The 18285-nt window shown below is 42.7% G+C and overlaps 3 protein-coding genes across 10 annotated transcripts in view; 2 read left to right on the top strand and 1 right to left on the bottom strand.

Moving 5' to 3' along the window:
• LOC124633911 (obscurin) overlaps positions 1–2513 on the top strand; it is a 121077-nt gene extending 118564 nt beyond the window's left edge. For all 7 annotated transcript variants that reach the window (XM_047169329.1, XM_047169323.1, XM_047169293.1 and 4 more), the window contains 3 exons: positions 393–574; positions 1008–1157; positions 1789–2513. In XM_047169329.1, the coding sequence (XP_047025285.1) occupies positions 393–574; positions 1008–1157; positions 1789–1932 (476 nt within the window). In that variant the 3' untranslated portion in view covers positions 1933–2513. The remainder of the gene's footprint in view (positions 1–392; positions 575–1007; positions 1158–1788) is intronic.
• Positions 2514–2650: 137 nt separating this feature from the next.
• On the bottom strand, positions 2651–6053 carry LOC124633982 (NEDD8-conjugating enzyme UBE2F-like). Its single transcript, XM_047169378.1, has 3 exons — positions 5636–6053; positions 4850–5011; positions 2651–4259 (listed from the first exon to the last, which is right to left on the bottom strand). Exons 1-3 carry the CDS (start codon positions 5915–5917, stop codon positions 4146–4148), a joined length of 558 nt encoding a protein of 185 aa, XP_047025334.1. The 5' UTR covers positions 5918–6053; the 3' UTR covers positions 2651–4145.
• Positions 6054–6396: 343 nt separating this feature from the next.
• On the top strand, positions 6397–18220 carry LOC124633968 (vacuolar protein-sorting-associated protein 25). Of its 2 annotated transcripts, none has more exons than XM_047169367.1 (3): positions 6397–6580; positions 8040–8404; positions 17954–18220. In XM_047169367.1, exons 1-3 carry the CDS (start codon positions 6531–6533, stop codon positions 18064–18066), a joined length of 528 nt encoding a protein of 175 aa, XP_047025323.1. In that variant the 5' UTR covers positions 6397–6530; the 3' UTR covers positions 18067–18220. The 2 variants fall into 2 exon arrangements, 1 of the variants encoding a protein (XP_047025323.1); XR_006984809.1 differs by lacking the exon at positions 6397–6580 and adding an exon at positions 6587–7860.
• Positions 18221–18285: the final 65 nt, after the last annotated feature.

Raw genomic sequence — 18285 nt, 5'->3', positions numbered from 1 at the left:
AGTAAGGGGATCTCCTTTTGGTCTTTGTTTAGTTATCATTAAGATCGATTGACCACTCACACCTCTTTTGATTCACATGGGATCGTACATATACATAAGTCAAAGTCATTCAAATCATCATTCTTCATCAAAACAATTACAATCAAGTCTGCTTCTTATCTATTACCTACCATATTAATCAATTAAATAAGAACTCAGATCGAAATATAAATATTATAACCCCTACACTATTTCTACCTACTACATTCTGCATAGCTCTCTTAATTTTTAGGCTCTTCCAAGTCCATATTGTTTCCTTTTTATAAAATGCACCACTTGTATACCTGTTATAACAATATATGGGACGATAAAGCACTTGTTCAAGTACTAATTGATTTGTTTTCCCCCTACAGCACCAGAAATAATAAATGATGAGCCAGCGTACCCGCAGACGGACATCTGGTCGGTGGGCGTGCTGACGTACATCATGCTGTCCGGCGTGTCTCCCTTCCGCGGCGCTGATGACGCGGAGACCAAGCAGAACATCTCCTTCGTCAGGTTCCGGTTTGAACATCTCTATAAGGAAATTACACAGGTATGGGCAATGAAAATAAATTGTGTAGGTACTAAGACCCAAGTTTATTGTCCATTTTTCCTCAAACAACTGTTTACTTTGAAACTTGAACGTGAAACTTCGTAGTAATTGTTTAAAGAAAACATGTTGTAATTTAATAAGATCTTGATATAAGAAAGAAATCTGCGGTTTGAAAGCTGGTTTCTGCAGAACTCTCCGTAAGAAGAGAGGTCTTCTAAGATTTTCTACTAAGCTATATCAGATTTAGATCACTGCTTATACGAGACCAAAAACATGTTTTGGACAAAATATGGTTATGGCCTTAAACACCTTTTGACAAACAAGTGAGAAATTACAAAAAACGTAACTTGAAAATCTACATCTACACACTAACTACAATCTACACCAATCTACTCAACAATCTTCATATATGACATTTTTTTTACATCGTCAGGAGGCGACGCGGTTCCTGATGTTCCTGTTCAAGAAGGTCCCGCTGAAGCGGCCGCTGACGGAGGAGTGCTACGAGCACCGCTGGCTCACGCAGAGCGACTTCATGAACAAGAAGCGCGAGCGGGCCGTCTTCCTCGGCAACAGACTGAAGGTAACATTACACTTACAGTTTACGTAACAAACCATGTTCGCCAGAATTTCTTTGTTATCTAGTTATAACCGACTTCCCAAAAAAGAGGAGATCCTCGATTTGTCGGAATCTTTTTCAAATGACAAGTTATCCATACTAATATTATAAAGAGGAAAACTTTGTTTGTTTGTTTGGTTGTAATGGATAAACTCAAAAACTACTGGACCGATTTTAAATATTCTTTCACCATTAGAAAGCTATATAATCTGCGAGTAACATAGGCTATATTTTATCCCGGTGCGGGCAGTAGCTCCCACGGGACGCGGGTGAAACCGCGGGAAAACGGCTAGTTCTTCATAAAATTCCTATCTTTCTAATAATCTTCAATCGAGGTTCACTGCTCTTGAAGCGGTCATCAATGTAATGACATATTCCAGCCATAGAATTTTTTTAATTTCAATACCCTTTATAATTAATGGATAAGCTAATATACATACTTTCGAAGACTACGAAACTAATGCCAACGAAATTAGGAACAAGCGAGACCTTATTTACAAAATCTTGATCCTTTTTCGTCAAGTGTTGACGAACTAGTGCCAACTGCCCCAAATATACCTAACAAAACTGCTCAAATTGTATTCTGTCCCCCCAGGAGTTCTCAGACTCGTACCACGAGCGCAAGTCGCGTGAAGCATCTCAAGCGGACACCGTGGGCGCAGCTTTCGGCGCCGCGCGGCAGCTGGCGAGGTCCAACAGCATCCAGGACGAACTCCTCACCACCTTCTCCTCACACTAACACCTGGGATTACACACCTTGTGTGTAGATGGGTAGCGTCCAGTTTTGTATGGCGGTTATGACCTTCTGTCGTTGATGAATGTGTGACCATTCGTGAAAAATTTATACAGTAAAGTTGAGTTCATCGACAATTTTTAACAATAAAATTAGAGCATCTTGCTTGATACTTGCATACTGTTATGTAAATTTGTATCAAATTACTAAATGTAAAAATTCTCAAATTAAAAAAAACCGCTACAAGCTTAAAACGTTCAAGTTTGAGTCCTGTAGATTTTTTTACTTGAAATAAAAATATAGAGATCTGGACTTCGATTTGACTGTACGATTTTTATACACTACCCATCTACAACATTGGAAATTCCAAGTGTCCACTCAAAATACATTTTTCATACAAACATCATGTACATTTGAATATCATCCAAACGAAAATCTAGTCATAAAGAACAAATGTTACGACGGTTTTGTTAATGTTAAGCTATTTATTGTATACAAATTTTTACTATTTATTTATTATTTATACTAATTGGAATATTGATGCTCCAGTATTAATTACACTTAATAAAGAGCATTAATTTGATAAACTGCCATTTTTATTTAATTCTACAATTTTCCCTTCGAAAAAAAAACTATAGTTTCGGAAGTTATAAGGAACCACCGTATGATCGATTGCATGCAAGAAAACAATTAGGCACGATAAGGAAACAATAACAGATTACTATTATGATATGAAAATTGATTTTATTCAAAAATCTATTTCTTTGTTTCAAAGTATGACATGCACAAATTACATGAAATTTTAAATAGTCGCGATCAACGCGCGTTTTATTTCTATGGTAAATATCAAACTGGTATATTTTTTAAATAAATTTAAATATTTCAGTAATAAAGAATTTACATCCCTAAAATACAGGAAGACCATTGTCACTATTACTTTTTACACTATAAATTGTTTTCAAGTACTTGTCTTGCAAGAATTTAATTTCATAAAAAATACACCAGTTTTCGAAACACAAATTCATAATATTATCACTGCTTTTTTTGGAGTATTTATTATATTATACAATATACTACGATTGGGAAATTTAGCATGGGAAATGGCAATTTAGCAGAATAAAGGGTACAGATAAGGGTAAAGATAAGTATGAAAACAATGGGTAAAATTGCATTGCATCCGATTTCATCGCTTCGAGAACAATTTGGCACTAAGCTATTAAGTAATTAACTGCATAGTTAAACGCGCCAATACTAGGAACTAGGTACCACTCGGATTTGTAAGTTACGCTTTGAAAATCGCGGGGCACAGCTACAATTTCTAAATAAGCGTGATTATATAATATCTTAATATAAACTCATATATGCATTTCACACTGCAAATATGTATATCATGTATTTCATAAGACCACACAGTATTGCTTTGCTTTTGTATAAAAATATGTGCAAAATTTGCTTACAAAATGAGTATGTATCTAAGGGTGCGTTTAAACGAGCTACATTTTTCTGCAATTTGTGGCTGCAATGTTGGCAAAAAATTGCCTAACCAGCAAAAACAGTTTACGGACACTGACATCCAAGCAATATATTGCTGAGCCATTCGTTATAGGGTGGCTGATGCAGCTGAAGCCTAGACGCGCCGTTAAATACATAAGTATTTCAATTGTGCAATATATAAAGAGCCTTATGATGAACTAGAACTGACTATCATAACACAGTTTTTACATGATTAAATATACTAACATTAAATCTATTAACACCAATCTTTGTTTGTATCATTTGTCTATTACAAAATTCTCACTAAAATGTTTCCATCATAATCGTCTGGTCGTTTAGAATATCGTTATTTTATTATTGCTAATTAATGACTACATCATCAAATGTGTTTTTATGACATATTAATTAACTATGTGAATAATTTACGTTAACTGTTGCATCACAAATTAGTTTAAATGACACACTCAAAGAAGAAAATATAATTCTAGCAAACCTACTGCATAAAAAATATCAAAACTTAATTTACTAATTGATGATGATTAATTGGTTAAACAAGAACCAGTAATATAAGTTTATACACATCTTATGTAGTTGGAAGCACGTTGTAAGCATCTATTTGAACAATAACATTGTTTGTTTCCCATGCTAAGTTTCCCGTGTGATAAAAACCGTGGCATCGTTAAAATGTTCTCTAACAATACAGTTGTGAGTTGATTACTTAAGTTTCATCTTTTGCCTTTAGCAATATAATCTTGAACTTTAGCCTGGAACTCAATTTTGTTCTTGTTATACATTTCCGCTGCTTCTATGTTTAAAGGGTCCTCGAAATTTAAGAGATCCTGGAACAGAAAGATTTCATTTACATTTTTTACTTAATAAACAAAATCTATGACTAAGGTATGGTTTTAGCTTGTTTCTTTATCTAAAATCATACTAAAATAACAAGATAATGGCATTACAATTTCTATAAGGAAAATTGAGCTACATTTTTTGTTGTGCAAACAATGGCAGTAATAAACTCTCAGTGCAACATAAAAAGAGGTGAACACCCTCTAAAGAACTGCAGTTGCATTGTATTCAACTGATAAGGCCTAAGATTTATTGTCTTTCAGTCTTTATAATCATACTGAATTAATGACAGATTGGAATAATGAATAAAAAAGCCATAAATATCTTTTCTTTTTATCACACAATTGTTTGTTTTTTTTTTGTGACTTCAAGTGCTACTACTGACCAGAAAGTTCTAGGTTCAATCCCTAGGGTGTGAAACCTTAATATGAAGGTAGTTAGACTATGGATTTAAGTTTAGATGGTACAGTTTTAAAAGTAAAAGTGGTTTAAAAAGTAGCTACCAATAAGGAGGATCTAGCACAAGTTTTGAAAAATAGTATGAGAATTTCATTTATTTTCATAATGCAGGGTTACTCACAGTAAATAAAGCATTAAGTCCCCACACAACGTCCTTCAGTCTCCTGGTGGGTGCCCAGCCGTGCTCATCGATGGAGGTCTGCCGCAGCAGGGACAGGCACACGTCACCATCCACATTGATGTTAGGGTGCCACAACCGTGTCAAACATTTTACTCTTGGTGGCTGAAATGGTAAATTTATCAGAGATTAAGGGAACTTTATTTACAAAGTAGTGTTTATGTTTGACTATTTAATTTACTACTTTATATTGAGTTATTATCCTCAAATGACTTTTGAGGACAAATGAAACCAAAATATCGACTTTTGTTAAAAAAATGGAGTAAACATTGATTCAAGTCAACAACAAGAGAAGGTCAAATCAAAGAGACACTGAGACAGGAATAATAATAACAGATGTTCCATTAAAAACACAGATAATGCATATATCATACAAGTTGATGAGTATGGATATACTGTTTCAATAACCTATGAAAATACACAAAAATGTGACATAAAACTGTTCTTTATGAAAAAGAGAGAGAAGTTCTAGAAACATCTGTGGCTTCTAACACAAGCTCAAAACAATGATTTAGCCACAAAAATGCCACTGTGAAGTTTAATAATGAACTTATTGGGCGAATTACAAAATTGGTTGGGACACAGGAGCAAGTGATTAATATGCAAATTAGGGAGTTAAAAGATTATGTAAAAACTTGACTGAAGACAAACTGCAACTAGCATTCTTCAAAATTCTGGGCATACTGATGTGTTACAGGATGTGATAAATAATTTATAAGGAATACTCACAGCCATATTATAGTCGTCTGTAACAAAAACACTGAATTTGAATTTGCCTCCCTGCCAATACCCTTCATCGGGCGCAACAGTCAATATGAACTCACTCAACACGTTAGGGTCCTCGAAATGTACACTACACGTAGCAGGGAGGTTTTCATTCATTTCCTGCACTTCTTTTATCAACAATTTATCCCTCACTGATATTCTTCTCACCACTGAATCATTAGCAGTCAGCCCATTTGGAGGCTCAGCAGTGTGCTCCTTTTTCAATTTCCTATTAAGCGTAATCATTGTTTAAAACTATGAAGATATTGGTGTGAGAGAAACTATACCATAGCAGAAGTAAAAAATAAATTAGCAATAGGAGTTTTTTGCATGTACGCAAAACGCAAATTTCGTTCCCGTTTGTCAATATAATGTCAAAAAAATTATGACAGTTGATACTTTTTTATGTGTCTGATTTAAGTTTTTAACAGTGGTCTTTTAGCATCATTGTTAATTTACAGGAGGATATTCTGTATCTAATCACCCTACATTGTAGTCAGTAAAAAAAATCATTTTTTTTTTTGTTGTACAGTGACTTTCTACCAAGGGCTCGTGGCTAAGTCAAAGCCGCGCGGGGGCGCGGTTTGATCGATCATACGGTTAAGTGAAGCTTGGCGCAGTCGGTCCGTGGATACTCTGTCGCTACCTCTATCGCTATCGCTACATCATCGCCTTAAAAAACCGGAATACCATTGATTTTCATTCAAAATTTCTAATCTGTGGCATAACTGCCAAAAAAAGCATTCTACGTCAAACTAAGATTAATCAGCTGCTATAGGCGTAAAGTGTTATAAACTAAATATTTGCAATAAAACTGTATTTGTATTTAGAAAAACACGCTAAATATTTGTTTATTGTGATGGCAGATATCACGTGGCCTTGGCAGTATAACTTTCCTCCCTTTTTTACGTAAGTAAATCTTGTTTATTTATACTTATTACAAACTTGCCAGTTTGTGCTAGGAAACATGAAGTTATTAGGTAAATCTTGGAAGTATATAAACGAGGGGAACGCCCACATCGTTGTTCAACTATTGGAGACGGATTACGTGCTACGTTTTATCAAGGAGGACGAAAAAACCGCCGATCAGAAAAATGTGCATGAATCAGTGAACTTTGTAAATTTGATCATGGTTCCATTGCTGGAAAACCGGTTCTATAGTGCGGAAGAAGCTATAGAGATATCTGAACATGATTTAGCAGAATTAAGCAAACTGTTGCTACCGTTTCGTCCAGCTAATAGAACATTCAAGTCAGTACTCTGTCAGACTGCCATAAAAGCCACTAACCTGTCAATTGTGAGTCCCTCTTGCGAAACTAACTATTGTATAGAGATCAAACCCAAAGAAGGTTTCCTATCAGCCAACCTTAGGAAGTACTCCAAGTGTTATTACTGTTTAAAACAATATCTCAAACTGCAGAGTGGAGCTATCAAGCAGACTAGTCACTATTGTCCTCTAGACTTGTTCTCTGGCGACAGAGAGAGAATGAAATATTCACTAATTCACATGATAAACAATCCACAAAATAACTTCAAATTATTCAAAGATGGGACCTTAATTTTTCATGAAAAGTCATCTCAAAATGACTTTGAAAGTTTTGTAAAAAACATGAGCTATTTTAGTGATTCACATCAATTTTTAGACTTTATCATAGATATCCTACTGAGTGATAACAATTCACCATACATTGCACTTGAGAAAACTAAAAACACTATGATGAATGAAATGCCCACTCAATGTTTTGAAAGCAATATGCTAAAGGAAACATCATTCCTGTACAAGTTACTGCAATTACAAAAAATATCAGAAACAAGGCCATTTGACATCAAATATGTGAAAATCAAACACACTGACTATGTCACTAAATTGCTTGGACAACTACACTTAAAACAATTAGATTTGAACCAACCAAATGACAGAGAAACATTTCTTAGAACTATAGATCCAACTCACTTAGCATTGATAAGTGCAATAGCAAAAGACTGTTCTATAATGATAAGTTTCTCCTCCAATTATGTTGAAAACTTCCCCTATGTGGAAACAGGAAACTTAAAGATTTTCTATAAACTTGCTCTGACTGACTTGGAACCAAAGTCGGTAGCAACATTGCCTAAAAGAAGGGACACTGAGAACAAAATGATAGAAGTGTATGAGAAATACATTGAATCTATTAATAAGGAACAAGAATGTAAGTACAATATCAGTATGGAAGATATTTGAATAGTAACAATTTACCTGAAGAGAGCTATTGTCATTGCTGTTTTATATTTCGAAGATGTCTTGTTAGTCTTCAAAACTGTCACCATCCTAACACTAACAAAATGAATGACTTAATGAGACTATAATTTTCTTTATCAATTGTTTCAGAATTCAACCTCACACAGAAACAAGAGCAAAGCAATTAGAAGCATGGCAGCAACTCATAACAGAATACTTAAAATCGAACAAACAATCAACCATAGACGTAAGAGAATCTCAGAATAGTCCACTTTTTAATAACACGGAGATTAAGAGAAAGTTATCACAAGAAGCGATACTAACTATCCTTGAAGATATGGCTAAGACTGGAAGAGCTGCACCTATAGATAAGAGTAAAAATGTATGGGAGGTGTACTGGCACTCGCTCGATGAGTGGGGCAACTTAGTCTATAACTGGGCTTGCAATAATGGAATGAATAACTCTGTTTGTACATTATTTGAATTGAGGGAAGGAGAGAATACTGTTGATCAAGGTAATTATTATGCAGGCTTACAAGATTATTTAAATGAACTCTGTAGTAGATAAGATAAAACAAGAGATTTATTGCTATCTAGTGTTACATACTCCTAACTCGTCTAGAATAATGAGAGTTTATTGAATTATGACCTTAGATTAGATTACTCGGGCTGGTTTCCGCAACTCCACGACAAAGCGCGTATTTTGCGTGTGAGGGTGATAATGGGTGTTTATTCACTCGATCCACCCCAACTCCTCGAGAAAAGCCAGCAGAGGTTTAATTCTGCTGACTATCTCTTGGATAGTACCTGGGTTACCGAAGTACTTAGCCCTGTATATGGCGGTTTCAGGGCAGTCTAGTAGCACGTGTGCCGCTGTTTCTTCTTCCCCCATGCAGGCTCTGCATAAGGGACTGTCTGTAACTCCTATAGATTAGATTAGATTAGATTACTCGGGCTGGTTTCCGCAACTCCACGACAAAGCGCGTATTTTGCGTGTGAGGGTGATAATGGGTGTTTATTCACTCGATCCACCCCAACTCCTCGAGAAAAGCCAGCAGAGGTTTAATTCTGCTGACTATCTCTTGGATAGTACCTGGGTTACCGAAGTACTTAGCCCTGTATATGGCGGTTTCAGGGCAGTCTAGTAGCACGTGTGCCGCTGTTTCTTCTTCCCCCATGCAGGCTCTGCATAAGGGACTGTCTGTAACTCCTATAACATAGAGGTGTTTATTGAAGGAGCCGTGTCCAGTTAGAACTGCCGTAAACTTACGTAAATTCTGCTTTGATAGGCCCATCAGCTGTTTAGTGAGGCGATCGTTGATGGTCGGGAGGGCCATCTTCGCCTGCCTGCACGCGCTGTGGTTAGTCCAGAGGTGGTTGTGTTTGTGCCTAGTACGCTGTCTTACCAGTGTTCGTAGGTGGCCGAAGGGGAGTGGCAGTATGGGTTCTGGTCCTACTGCTGTTTGGTCTGATCCCCTTCTCGCCAGCTCATCCGCTGCATCGTTGCCTCGGGAGCCACTGTGTCCTTTTATCCATTGAATGGTTATGTTATTTAAACTGCCTACCTTGTTTAACCGTTGGTGGCACTCGTGTATAAGGCCGGAGTTTGCGCAGTGTTTGCTTAGGGCCTGTATTACTGCCATGCTATCTGAGAGTATTCGGATAGAGTGACCGGTTACTTCCCGCTTTATGACTGCTTCGGCCGCTAGGGAGATGCCTATACATTCAGCTTGGAATACTGTATTATGTACTCCTAGGGGTGTGAATATGTGTATGTTTAGGTCTTCTGAGAAGATGCCTGAACCTGTGCCGGTGCTTGTTTTGGATCCGTCGGTGAAAATTCTTAGTTCTTTGGGATTATGTCCCTCGTAACGATGATCCTCAAAAAGTTGGATCCTGTATTTCTTATCGAATATAAAGACTTTGGGTATGCGGTCGTTTATAGCCTGCATAATGGGAAAGTCTGCATAAAGATTGTTTAGTATAGTTGTGTGTTTTGTAGGCAACTTGCTCCAGAGATTAAGGGTTTTGAGTCTTAGAGCCGTCATTGCTGCTTCTTGCTGTGCAAAGAGGTTCAGCGGCGGCAGACCTAGCATGGCTTCCAACGCTGCCGTTGGTGTTGTCCTCATGCCACCTGTGGCTGCCATGCAGGCTTGTCTTTGGACTCGCGCCAGTTTATTTGCGACTGTAGTTTGGTCAGTTTTGGGCCACCAGACTAAGGCGCCGTAAGTGATCATGGGGCGGATCACTGTTTTGTATAGCCATAGTATTATCTTAGGGGATAAGCCCCATTTCTTCCCTATCATTTTCTTACATTGCCAAAAGGTAATGCTGGCTCTGTTTACTTTATTGTCTATATGATTACTCCATTTCAGCTTACTGTCCAGAGTGACGCCAAGGTATTTGACTTCGTTGGATAGTTTGAGTTCTGTATTGAAGAGTTTAGGTAGTTTGTACGGTCCCAACGTTCGTTTGTTTGTGAACATGACTAACTCAGTCTTGGTGGGGTTTACTGAAAGGTCAAATTCCCTGCACCACTGTTCTACGATTCGTAGGGCCTGTTGAGTAAGGTTGCAGATAGTGTCAGTTACCTTGCCTGAGATGAGGATGGCAAGGTCATCCGCATAACCTATTGTGTAGTCGTGGTTTGCGTTTAGTTTTGTGATGAGATCATTAATCACTAGATTCCACAGGAGCGGGGACAGTACCCCTCCCTGTGGACATCCTCTGGCTATTAGTGCTGATTTGTCATCATCTTCAAAGCGTACCACGCGTTTGCTGAGCATGTTTGTGATCCAATCAGTTAGCATCGGGTTAACTCTGTGTCTGAGTAAGCTCGTTGTTATGCTAACGAAGTTTGTTTTATCAAAGGCTCCCTCAATGTCTATAAAGGTGCCAAGGCAGATGCCTTTTTGTTCTATTGCCTCCTCTATCCGGCTTACTACCAGATGAAGCGCTGATTCTGTTGATTTCCCCGAGCTATATGCGTGCTGATTCGGATGCAGGGGGTTGTTTCTTAGCGCACCGTCCCTCAGCTCTCGCTCACATAACCTTTCCAGGGTTTTTAGAGCAAAGGATGTCAGGCTGATTGGTCTGTAAGATTTTGCGCTTGTGTAGTCTCCTTTACCTGGCTTTGGGATAAAGACTACTTTGACCTCCCTCCATTTTTTGGGGACATATCGAAAAGCCAGGCATGCTCTCATTAGTCTTAATAGTCTATATGAGATGTATGGTCCTCCCCATTGCAGGAGCGCTGGGAAGATTCCGTCCGGACCTGCTGCTTTGTATGGGTGGAAGCTTTGAATTGCCCAATGGAGTTTTTCCATTGTGACGATTTTTTGTGCGTATGACCAATCTTCTTCAGTTGGTGTTTGTGTTACCTCATGCCATTCTACATTTTGCGTGAAAACGCATCCTGGGAAGTGGGTCTCAATTAGGACGCGCTTCGTTTCTTCCGGCGATGTGGTATGTGTGTTGTCTGGTTTTCGGAGAGTGCCCAGACCAGGTGTGTTTTGTTGTGCTAGGATTTTCCTTACCCTGTTTGCTTGTTGACAGGACTCGATGTTACCACAGAACTTGCGCCATCCCCTGGTACTTCGGAATCTGATGCATTTCTTGTACCTTGATTTGGCCGCCTTATAGTCGTCCCAATCCTCGTCGGCACATGTATTCATTGCTCTGTTTAGAGTTTTTCTCACTTGTTTACGCCTGCGTTCTAGTTCCGCACCCCACCATGGTTGTTTCCCTGGTGTTTTCTGGTATGCAGTTTCGGGGCAGGCTGTTTGATAGCTGTCTATCATTGACTGTGTGAGGTAGCTTACCTGTTCGTCAATTTGTTCTGTGTCCACGTAATTTGTAGGGTCCCCGAGTTGCGCAAGTTTGGTGCTGAGCGTACGGGTGTACGTCGCGCGGTCCGTATTGCGTGGGTTCCGTTTCGGTGGTGTTTCTTGTATACAGACCTGTAGGTCAAAGCGGATCCATCTGTGGTCTGAGCAAGATGCCTCCTTAGAGACATGTAACTCCTATAACATAGAGGTGTTTATTGAAGGAGCCGTGTCCAGTTAGAACTGCCGTAAACTTACGTAAATTCTGCTTTGATAGGCCCATCAGCTGTTTAGTGAGGCGATCGTTGATGGTCGGGAGGGCCATCTTCGCCTGCCTGCACGCGCTGTGGTTAGTCCAGAGGTGGTTGTGTTTGTGCCTAGTACGCTGTCTTACCAGTGTTCGTAGGTGGCCGAAGGGGAGTGGCAGTATGGGTTCTGGTCCTACTGCTGTTTGGTCTGATCCCCTTCTCGCCAGCTCATCCGCTGCATCGTTGCCTCGGGAGCCACTGTGTCCTTTTATCCATTGAATGGTTATGTTATTTAAACTGCCTACCTTGTTTAACCGTTGGTGGCACTCGTGTATAAGGCCGGAGTTTGCGCAGTGTTTGCTTAGGGCCTGTATTACTGCCATGCTATCTGAGAGTATTCGGATAGAGTGACCGGTTACTTCCCGCTTTATGACTGCTTCGGCCGCTAGGGAGATGCCTATACATTCAGCTTGGAATACTGTATTATGTACTCCTAGGGGTGTGAATATGTGTATGTTTAGGTCTTCTGAGAAGATGCCTGAACCTGTGCCGGTGCTTGTTTTGGATCCGTCGGTGAAAATTCTTAGTTCTTTGGGATTATGTCCCTCGTAACGATGATCCTCAAAAAGTTGGATCCTGTATTTCTTATCGAATATAAAGACTTTGGGTATGCGGTCGTTTATAGCCTGCATAATGGGAAAGTCTGCATAGAGATTGTTTAGTATAGTTGTGTGTTTTGTAGGCAACTTGCTCCAGAGATTAAGGGTTTTGAGTCTTAGAGCCGTCATTGCTGCTTCTTGCTGTGCAAAGAGGTTCAGCGGCGGCAGACCTAGCATGGCTTCCAACGCTGCCGTTGGTGTTGTCCTCATGCCACCTGTGGCTGCCATGCAGGCTTGTCTTTGGACTCGCGCCAGTTTATTTGCGACTGTAGTTTGGTCGGTTTTGGGCCACCAGACTAAGGCGCCGTAAGTGATCATGGGGCGGATCACTGTTTTGTATAGCCATAGTATTATCTTAGGGGATAAGCCCCATTTCTTCCCTATCATTTTCTTACATTGCCAAAAGGTAATGCTGGCTCTGTTTACTTTATTGTCTATATGATTACTCCATTTCAGCTTACTGTCCAGAGTGACGCCAAGGTATTTGACTTCGTTGGATAGTTTGAGTTCTGTATTGAAGAGTTTAGGTAGTTTGTACGGTCCCAACGTTCGTTTGTTTGTGAACATGACTAACTCAGTCTTGGTGGGGTTTACTGAAAGGTCAAATTCCCTGCACCACTGTTCTACGATTCGTAGGGCCTGTTGAGTAAGGTTGCAGATAGTGTCAGTTACCTTGCCTGAGATGAGGATGGCAAGGTCATCCGCATAACCTATTGTGTAGTCGTGGTTTGCGTTTAGTTTTGTGATGAGATCATTAATCACTAGATTCCACAGGAGCGGGGACAGTACCCCTCCCTGTGGACATCCTCTGGCTATTAGTGCTGATTTGTCATCATCTTCAAAGCGTACCACGCGTTTGCTGAGCATGTTTGTGATCCAATCAGTTAGCATCGGGTTAACTCTGTGTCTGAGTAAACTCGTTGTTATGCTAACGAAGTTTGTTTTATCAAAGGCTCCCTCAATGTCTATAAAGGTGCCAAGGCAGATGCCTTTTTGTTCTATTGCCTCCTCTATCCGGCTTACTACCAGATGAAGCGCTGATTCTGTTGATTTCCCCGAGCTATATGCGTGCTGATTCGGATGCAGGGGGTTGTTTCTTAGCGCACCGTCCCTCAGCTCTCGCTCACATAACCTTTCCAGGGTTTTTAGAGCAAAGGATGTCAGGCTGATTGGTCTGTAAGATTTTGCGCTTGTGTAGTCTCCTTTACCTGGCTTTGGGATAAAGACTACTTTGACCTCCCTCCATTTTTTGGGGACATATCGAAAAGCCAGGCATGCTCTCATTAGTCTTAATAGTCTATATGAGATGTATGGTCCTCCCCATTGCAGGAGCGCTGGGAAGATTCCGTCCGGACCTGCTGCTTTGTATGGGTGGAAGCTTTGAATTGCCCAATGGAGTTTTTCCATTGTGACGATTTTTTGTGCGTATGACCAATCTTCTTCAGTTGGTGTTTGTGTTACCTCATGCCATTCTACATTTTGCGTGAAAACGCATCCTGGGAAGTGGGTCTCAATTAGGACGCGCTTCGTTTCTTCCGGCGATGTGGTATGTGTGTTGTCTGGTTTTCGGAGAGTGCCCAGACCAGGTGTGTTTTGTTGTGCTAGGATTTTCCTTACCCTGTTTGCTTGTTGACAGGACTCGATGTTACCACAGAACTTGCGCCATCCCCTGGTACTTCGGAATCTGATGCATTTCTTGTACCTTGATTTGGCCGCCTTATAGTCGTCCCAATCCTCGTCGGCACATGTATTCATTGCTCTGTTTAGAGTTTTTCTCACTTGTTTACGCCTGCGTTCTAGTTCCGCACCCCACCATGGTTGTTTCCCTGGTGTTTTCTGGTATGCAGTTTCGGGGCAGGCTGTTTGATAGCTGTCTATCATTGACTGTGTGAGGTAGCTTACCTGTTCGTCAATTTGTTCTGTGTCCACGTAATTTGTAGGGTCCCCGAGTTGCGCAAGTTTGGTGCTGAGCGTACGGGTGTACGTCGCGCGGTCCGTATTGCGTGGGTTCCGTTTCGGTGGTGTTTCTTGTATACAGACCTGTAGGTCAAAGCGGATCCATCTGTGGTCTGAGCAAGATGCCTCCTTAGAGACATGCCATCCTGTGATTAGCTCCGCTACGCTCTCTGATGCGAGAGTCAGGTCTATAATTGTTTGACTTCGTCTAGTGACGAAAGTTGGTTCTGATCCAGTGTTTATTAGTGATAGGTTGGTTGTGAATAAGTAATCAAATAAGGTCTTACCCCTATCGTTGTGTGTATCCATTCCCCACAAAGGGTGGTGTGCGTTGGAGTCAGTACCGATAATCACTTCCTTCCCTTCTCTCTCGCAGTGATTCACCAGGCGGGCGAGGTCGTAGGGAGGAGGCTCCTCTGCTTCGGGCATGTATACCGAGGCGAGGGTGATCTCCATGTTTAAAGCAGGTTGCTGTATTGAGATGGCAGATTGGTCTCTGCAACAGAAATCTGATAAAAACTGTGTTTTTATGTTTTTTGTTGTATAGATGCACGCCCTGGGATGGTCGTGATGTATGTCTACGTGAATCTTACCTCCAAGATTGGAGAGTCCTCTGATTTGGCCGGCCCTGACCCACGGCTCCTGGATTAGGGCAATGGCCGTGTGTTGAACCTCCAACCATTTGCGCAGCTGAGCCGTCGCGGTTTGGCTGTGGTGGAGGTTTGCTTGGAGGATTTTAATTGTCGACGAAGAAGGGGACGCCATCGCAGATTGCGCCCTCCTCGTCTCCTCCAAGCTGTAGCCCGGCCAGCAGGTCCCCGGACTCGACTTCGTCCCCCTCCAGGTCTGAACCCGTCAGAAGGGCTTCTTCCGGGTCGTCGTCCTGTGAGGGGACGGTTGCGGGTACGGGCACCGCAGGGCCCTCGGTGGGGCCAGCGCCCTCGCTGGTCGTGGTACTTGTGCCAGGCTGTTTCTGGATGGTGAAAGTGGCGGGGTCCCATCCCGGCGGAGTATCGGCAAACTTGCCGTTGTGACCCTGGAATTTCACGTACACCGCACCCAGCCCGAAGGCGAGGCGGCGCCCGGACTTCATCAGGGTCGCGATTTGTTCCTCCGGGATTCCCACCACCACAAAGCTGGCGCCTTGCTGCTTCTCCTGTCTTTGGAGCACCCACCTGTCGACCGCGATCTGCGGGTTCTGGTATGCCAGAATCCGCCCGATGTCTCGCGAGTCGGTGATGGCCCCCTGTTCATTAGGGATCAGGATGCCACACCTGATCCTTCGTGTAATTTCCGACTGGCTCTTGATGATCAGCTGGTGGCCGGTTGAAAGGGCCAAGTCGGCGATGGTTTTTTGAAGCCATGTCAAAGTGTGGTCGTTGGAGCACCACAGCTTCAGGACGCCTTCTGTGTAAACCGGCTTACCATTAAAAGCTGGCCCCGGTTGTTTGTTGTTCGGGGACCATGCCTCCTTTAGGATGGTCTTCTGTATCCCCGTCAGTATCGTGTCCGCTACGTCCTTTGTTAGGATCCCGGTGTGGCCGCATGTAACTGCGATGCACAGGGACTCCTTGGTTGCTTGAGCGTAGCTTACCCGAGGAGTGGCCCGCTTGGACGGGTCCAGGCACTGTCGTTTGCGCTTCCCACGGGGCGAAAGTGTCTCGTTCAGAGCGCGTTTGGCAGCTGTCTGTACCTCACCTGCAGGGCTTATTGTTTCGTCCCCTTCCTTCACCGGCCTGCCGGCCCCCGCGCCCGGCGGACGACCACTCGGTCCAGGTCGGCTTTCGCCTGCCTGGGCCTGTGTACGCCCACCGGCACAGAAGCATGGCTGGCCGGAGGTTGGGGCAGCGGGTAGAGCTGGTGTGTCGGGCGCGGCGTTCGCGTTCATGCGCGCTCGCCTGCGCTGGCGTGGGTTGATCTTCCTCTTCTTGGAGCTCACGCCATGTTGGTTTTGGTTAGGGCGTTGGGGTTGTGGAGTTTGTTTCCCCTTGCCCTTGCGTTTTTGCACCTGCCATGCGGAGGAGAAGTAGTCCTCAGTCCGGGTTACCGTATCCGCGTTGACGGAGGCAGATGGCCCGGAGGTGCCGGCATGTGGAGCAATTTGCTCGGTGTGCTGTGTTATGTGAGGACCGCCGAGGGGGTGAGCCGCCGACGGAACCGTCACGGGGGTGCTTGGGTCGGTACTGGTTTTACCCGTACCTATAACCCTCGCCCTGTTTGTGGAGTCGGTACCAGCTTTACCTGGTCCCTTCCTCCTGCTTTGACGTTTGGTCTTCGGCACGGTTCTCGCCATGCCTGGACCTTTGTCGCATTTGCCCACGGGGGCAGAATGCGCGGTGTTCGCGCAGGTCGTAGGAGTGTCGTCGGCTTTCGCTGACTCCACCCTTACGCCGGTAAAATTTATTTTAGTGTTATCCATATTTTTGATTATTTTAGTTTCATCTACCGAGCTCCCACCCTCCATGGAGCCCGCAACTGGGAGCGCCCTACTGAAGGTAGGCACGCTAGGACTACCCGGTAGATATAGGAACGCGAGGCTGGCTTACAGTGCGACATCGGGCACTCGATCAGGCTGGAGTCTGGAGCAGAAAGTCCCGACTTCCAACCTTCACTTGCACCGTCAGCATGACCTTCACCACCGCTACGGCCGCCCAAGGACGGCTTTCGCGGACCCCACGTCCCTCGCCTGTGGCCCTCTGACGGGACACGATTGGCCATTTCCCTAACCCATGGCTCTAAGGTAGGGCAACCGTTTCGCGTGAAATCCAGACCAAAGGGGGCGTGTTGCCGCACGGACGCATTACCGCCAGCGCCGCTTGGCTCAACCCCCCAGGATTCCTTCATCCCCACTTACGGCGCTCGACTGCGCAGGTCCTAGCGCAGGTGACTGTTTACTCCTACCCGCCATCATCAGAGAATAAGTGATGGACGGGCCCGCAACCACTTAGTCACAAGGATCACGGTAAGGAGTGGAGTTGGATTGTGGAGGGGTTGGGGGAAAAACTGGGAAAGGGTTAGGAGTTTGACTGGGGTTGGAAGTGACTGTATGTGCGAGGGATGGGTATGTGCGCTGTGCACACGACAGGACTTTGAAGGGGTGGGATGGGGGAGAAGCAGCTCTTAGCATAGGCAGGAGGGCGAGACCGAAGTCTTCCCTGCGACCTAAGGTCCCGGGTGACGCCGGTGTTACAGGCTCGAACTGTACCACGCACTTGGAGGCGGCTGGGGAGAACGTCAACCCAAATTATGACCTTTATTTACACCTTAATTTTTATGAATTATCCTGCTCCGTGGGCACTACTGCTCATAACAAACAAATATTTCCTCTTTTTTATATAAATTGTGTGTACCTAAGCACTTTTTGTTTTATGTTTCAGAGTTCCACGGCCTGGACATGAGTGTTCTATTAAAGGCTTTAAAGAATTTAGAAGCAAAAGGTAAATGTGAACTGATGGAATTTGACGATAGCCAGGGTGTTAAGTTTTTCTGAGACCTCTGTGAGATAGCTAGCTCTGTTTCTAAGCAATTATTCTAAGTACACAATTTTTAATACAAATATGAAAGTGTTATAATGCATTTTGTTAAGTTATAAGCATTTTTTAATGTTGGAATAAATATTATATATGTTTAATTCATATTTTTAATATGTAGTTTCTATTCATTCCTTTTCCTTTTGAAAATATTGTCGAAATTACACTTTGTAGGCTGT

This window comes from Helicoverpa zea, chromosome 1 (assembly GCF_022581195.2).
Source record: "Helicoverpa zea isolate HzStark_Cry1AcR chromosome 1, ilHelZeax1.1, whole genome shotgun sequence".
Lineage (NCBI taxonomy): Eukaryota > Metazoa > Arthropoda > Insecta > Lepidoptera > Noctuidae > Helicoverpa > Helicoverpa zea.
This window is presented reverse-complemented; position numbering and strand designations above follow the sequence as displayed.

Bases quoted from the DNA above. Each gene is read 5' to 3' on its own strand.
- LOC124633982 (XM_047169378.1), bottom strand. From the start codon at position 5,917: ATGATTACGCTTAATAGGAAATTGAAAAAGGAGCACACTGCTGAGCCT. The intron at 5,012-5,635 runs GTGAGTATTCCT...TTACCATTTCAG, and splicing joins CAGACGACTATAATATGGCT to CCACCAAGAGTAAAATGTTT. The intron at 4,260-4,849 runs GTGAGTAACCCT...TTTCTGTTCCAG, and splicing joins GACTTAATGCTTTATTTACT to GATCTCTTAAATTTCGAGGA.
- LOC124633968 (XM_047169367.1), top strand. From the start codon at position 6,531: ATGGCAGATATCACGTGGCCTTGGCAGTATAACTTTCCTCCCTTTTTT. The intron at 6,581-8,039 runs GTAAGTAAATCT...CAATTGTTTCAG, and splicing joins AACTTTCCTCCCTTTTTTAC to AATTCAACCTCACACAGAAA. The intron at 8,405-17,953 runs GTAATTATTATG...TTTATGTTTCAG, and splicing joins AGAGAATACTGTTGATCAAG to AGTTCCACGGCCTGGACATG.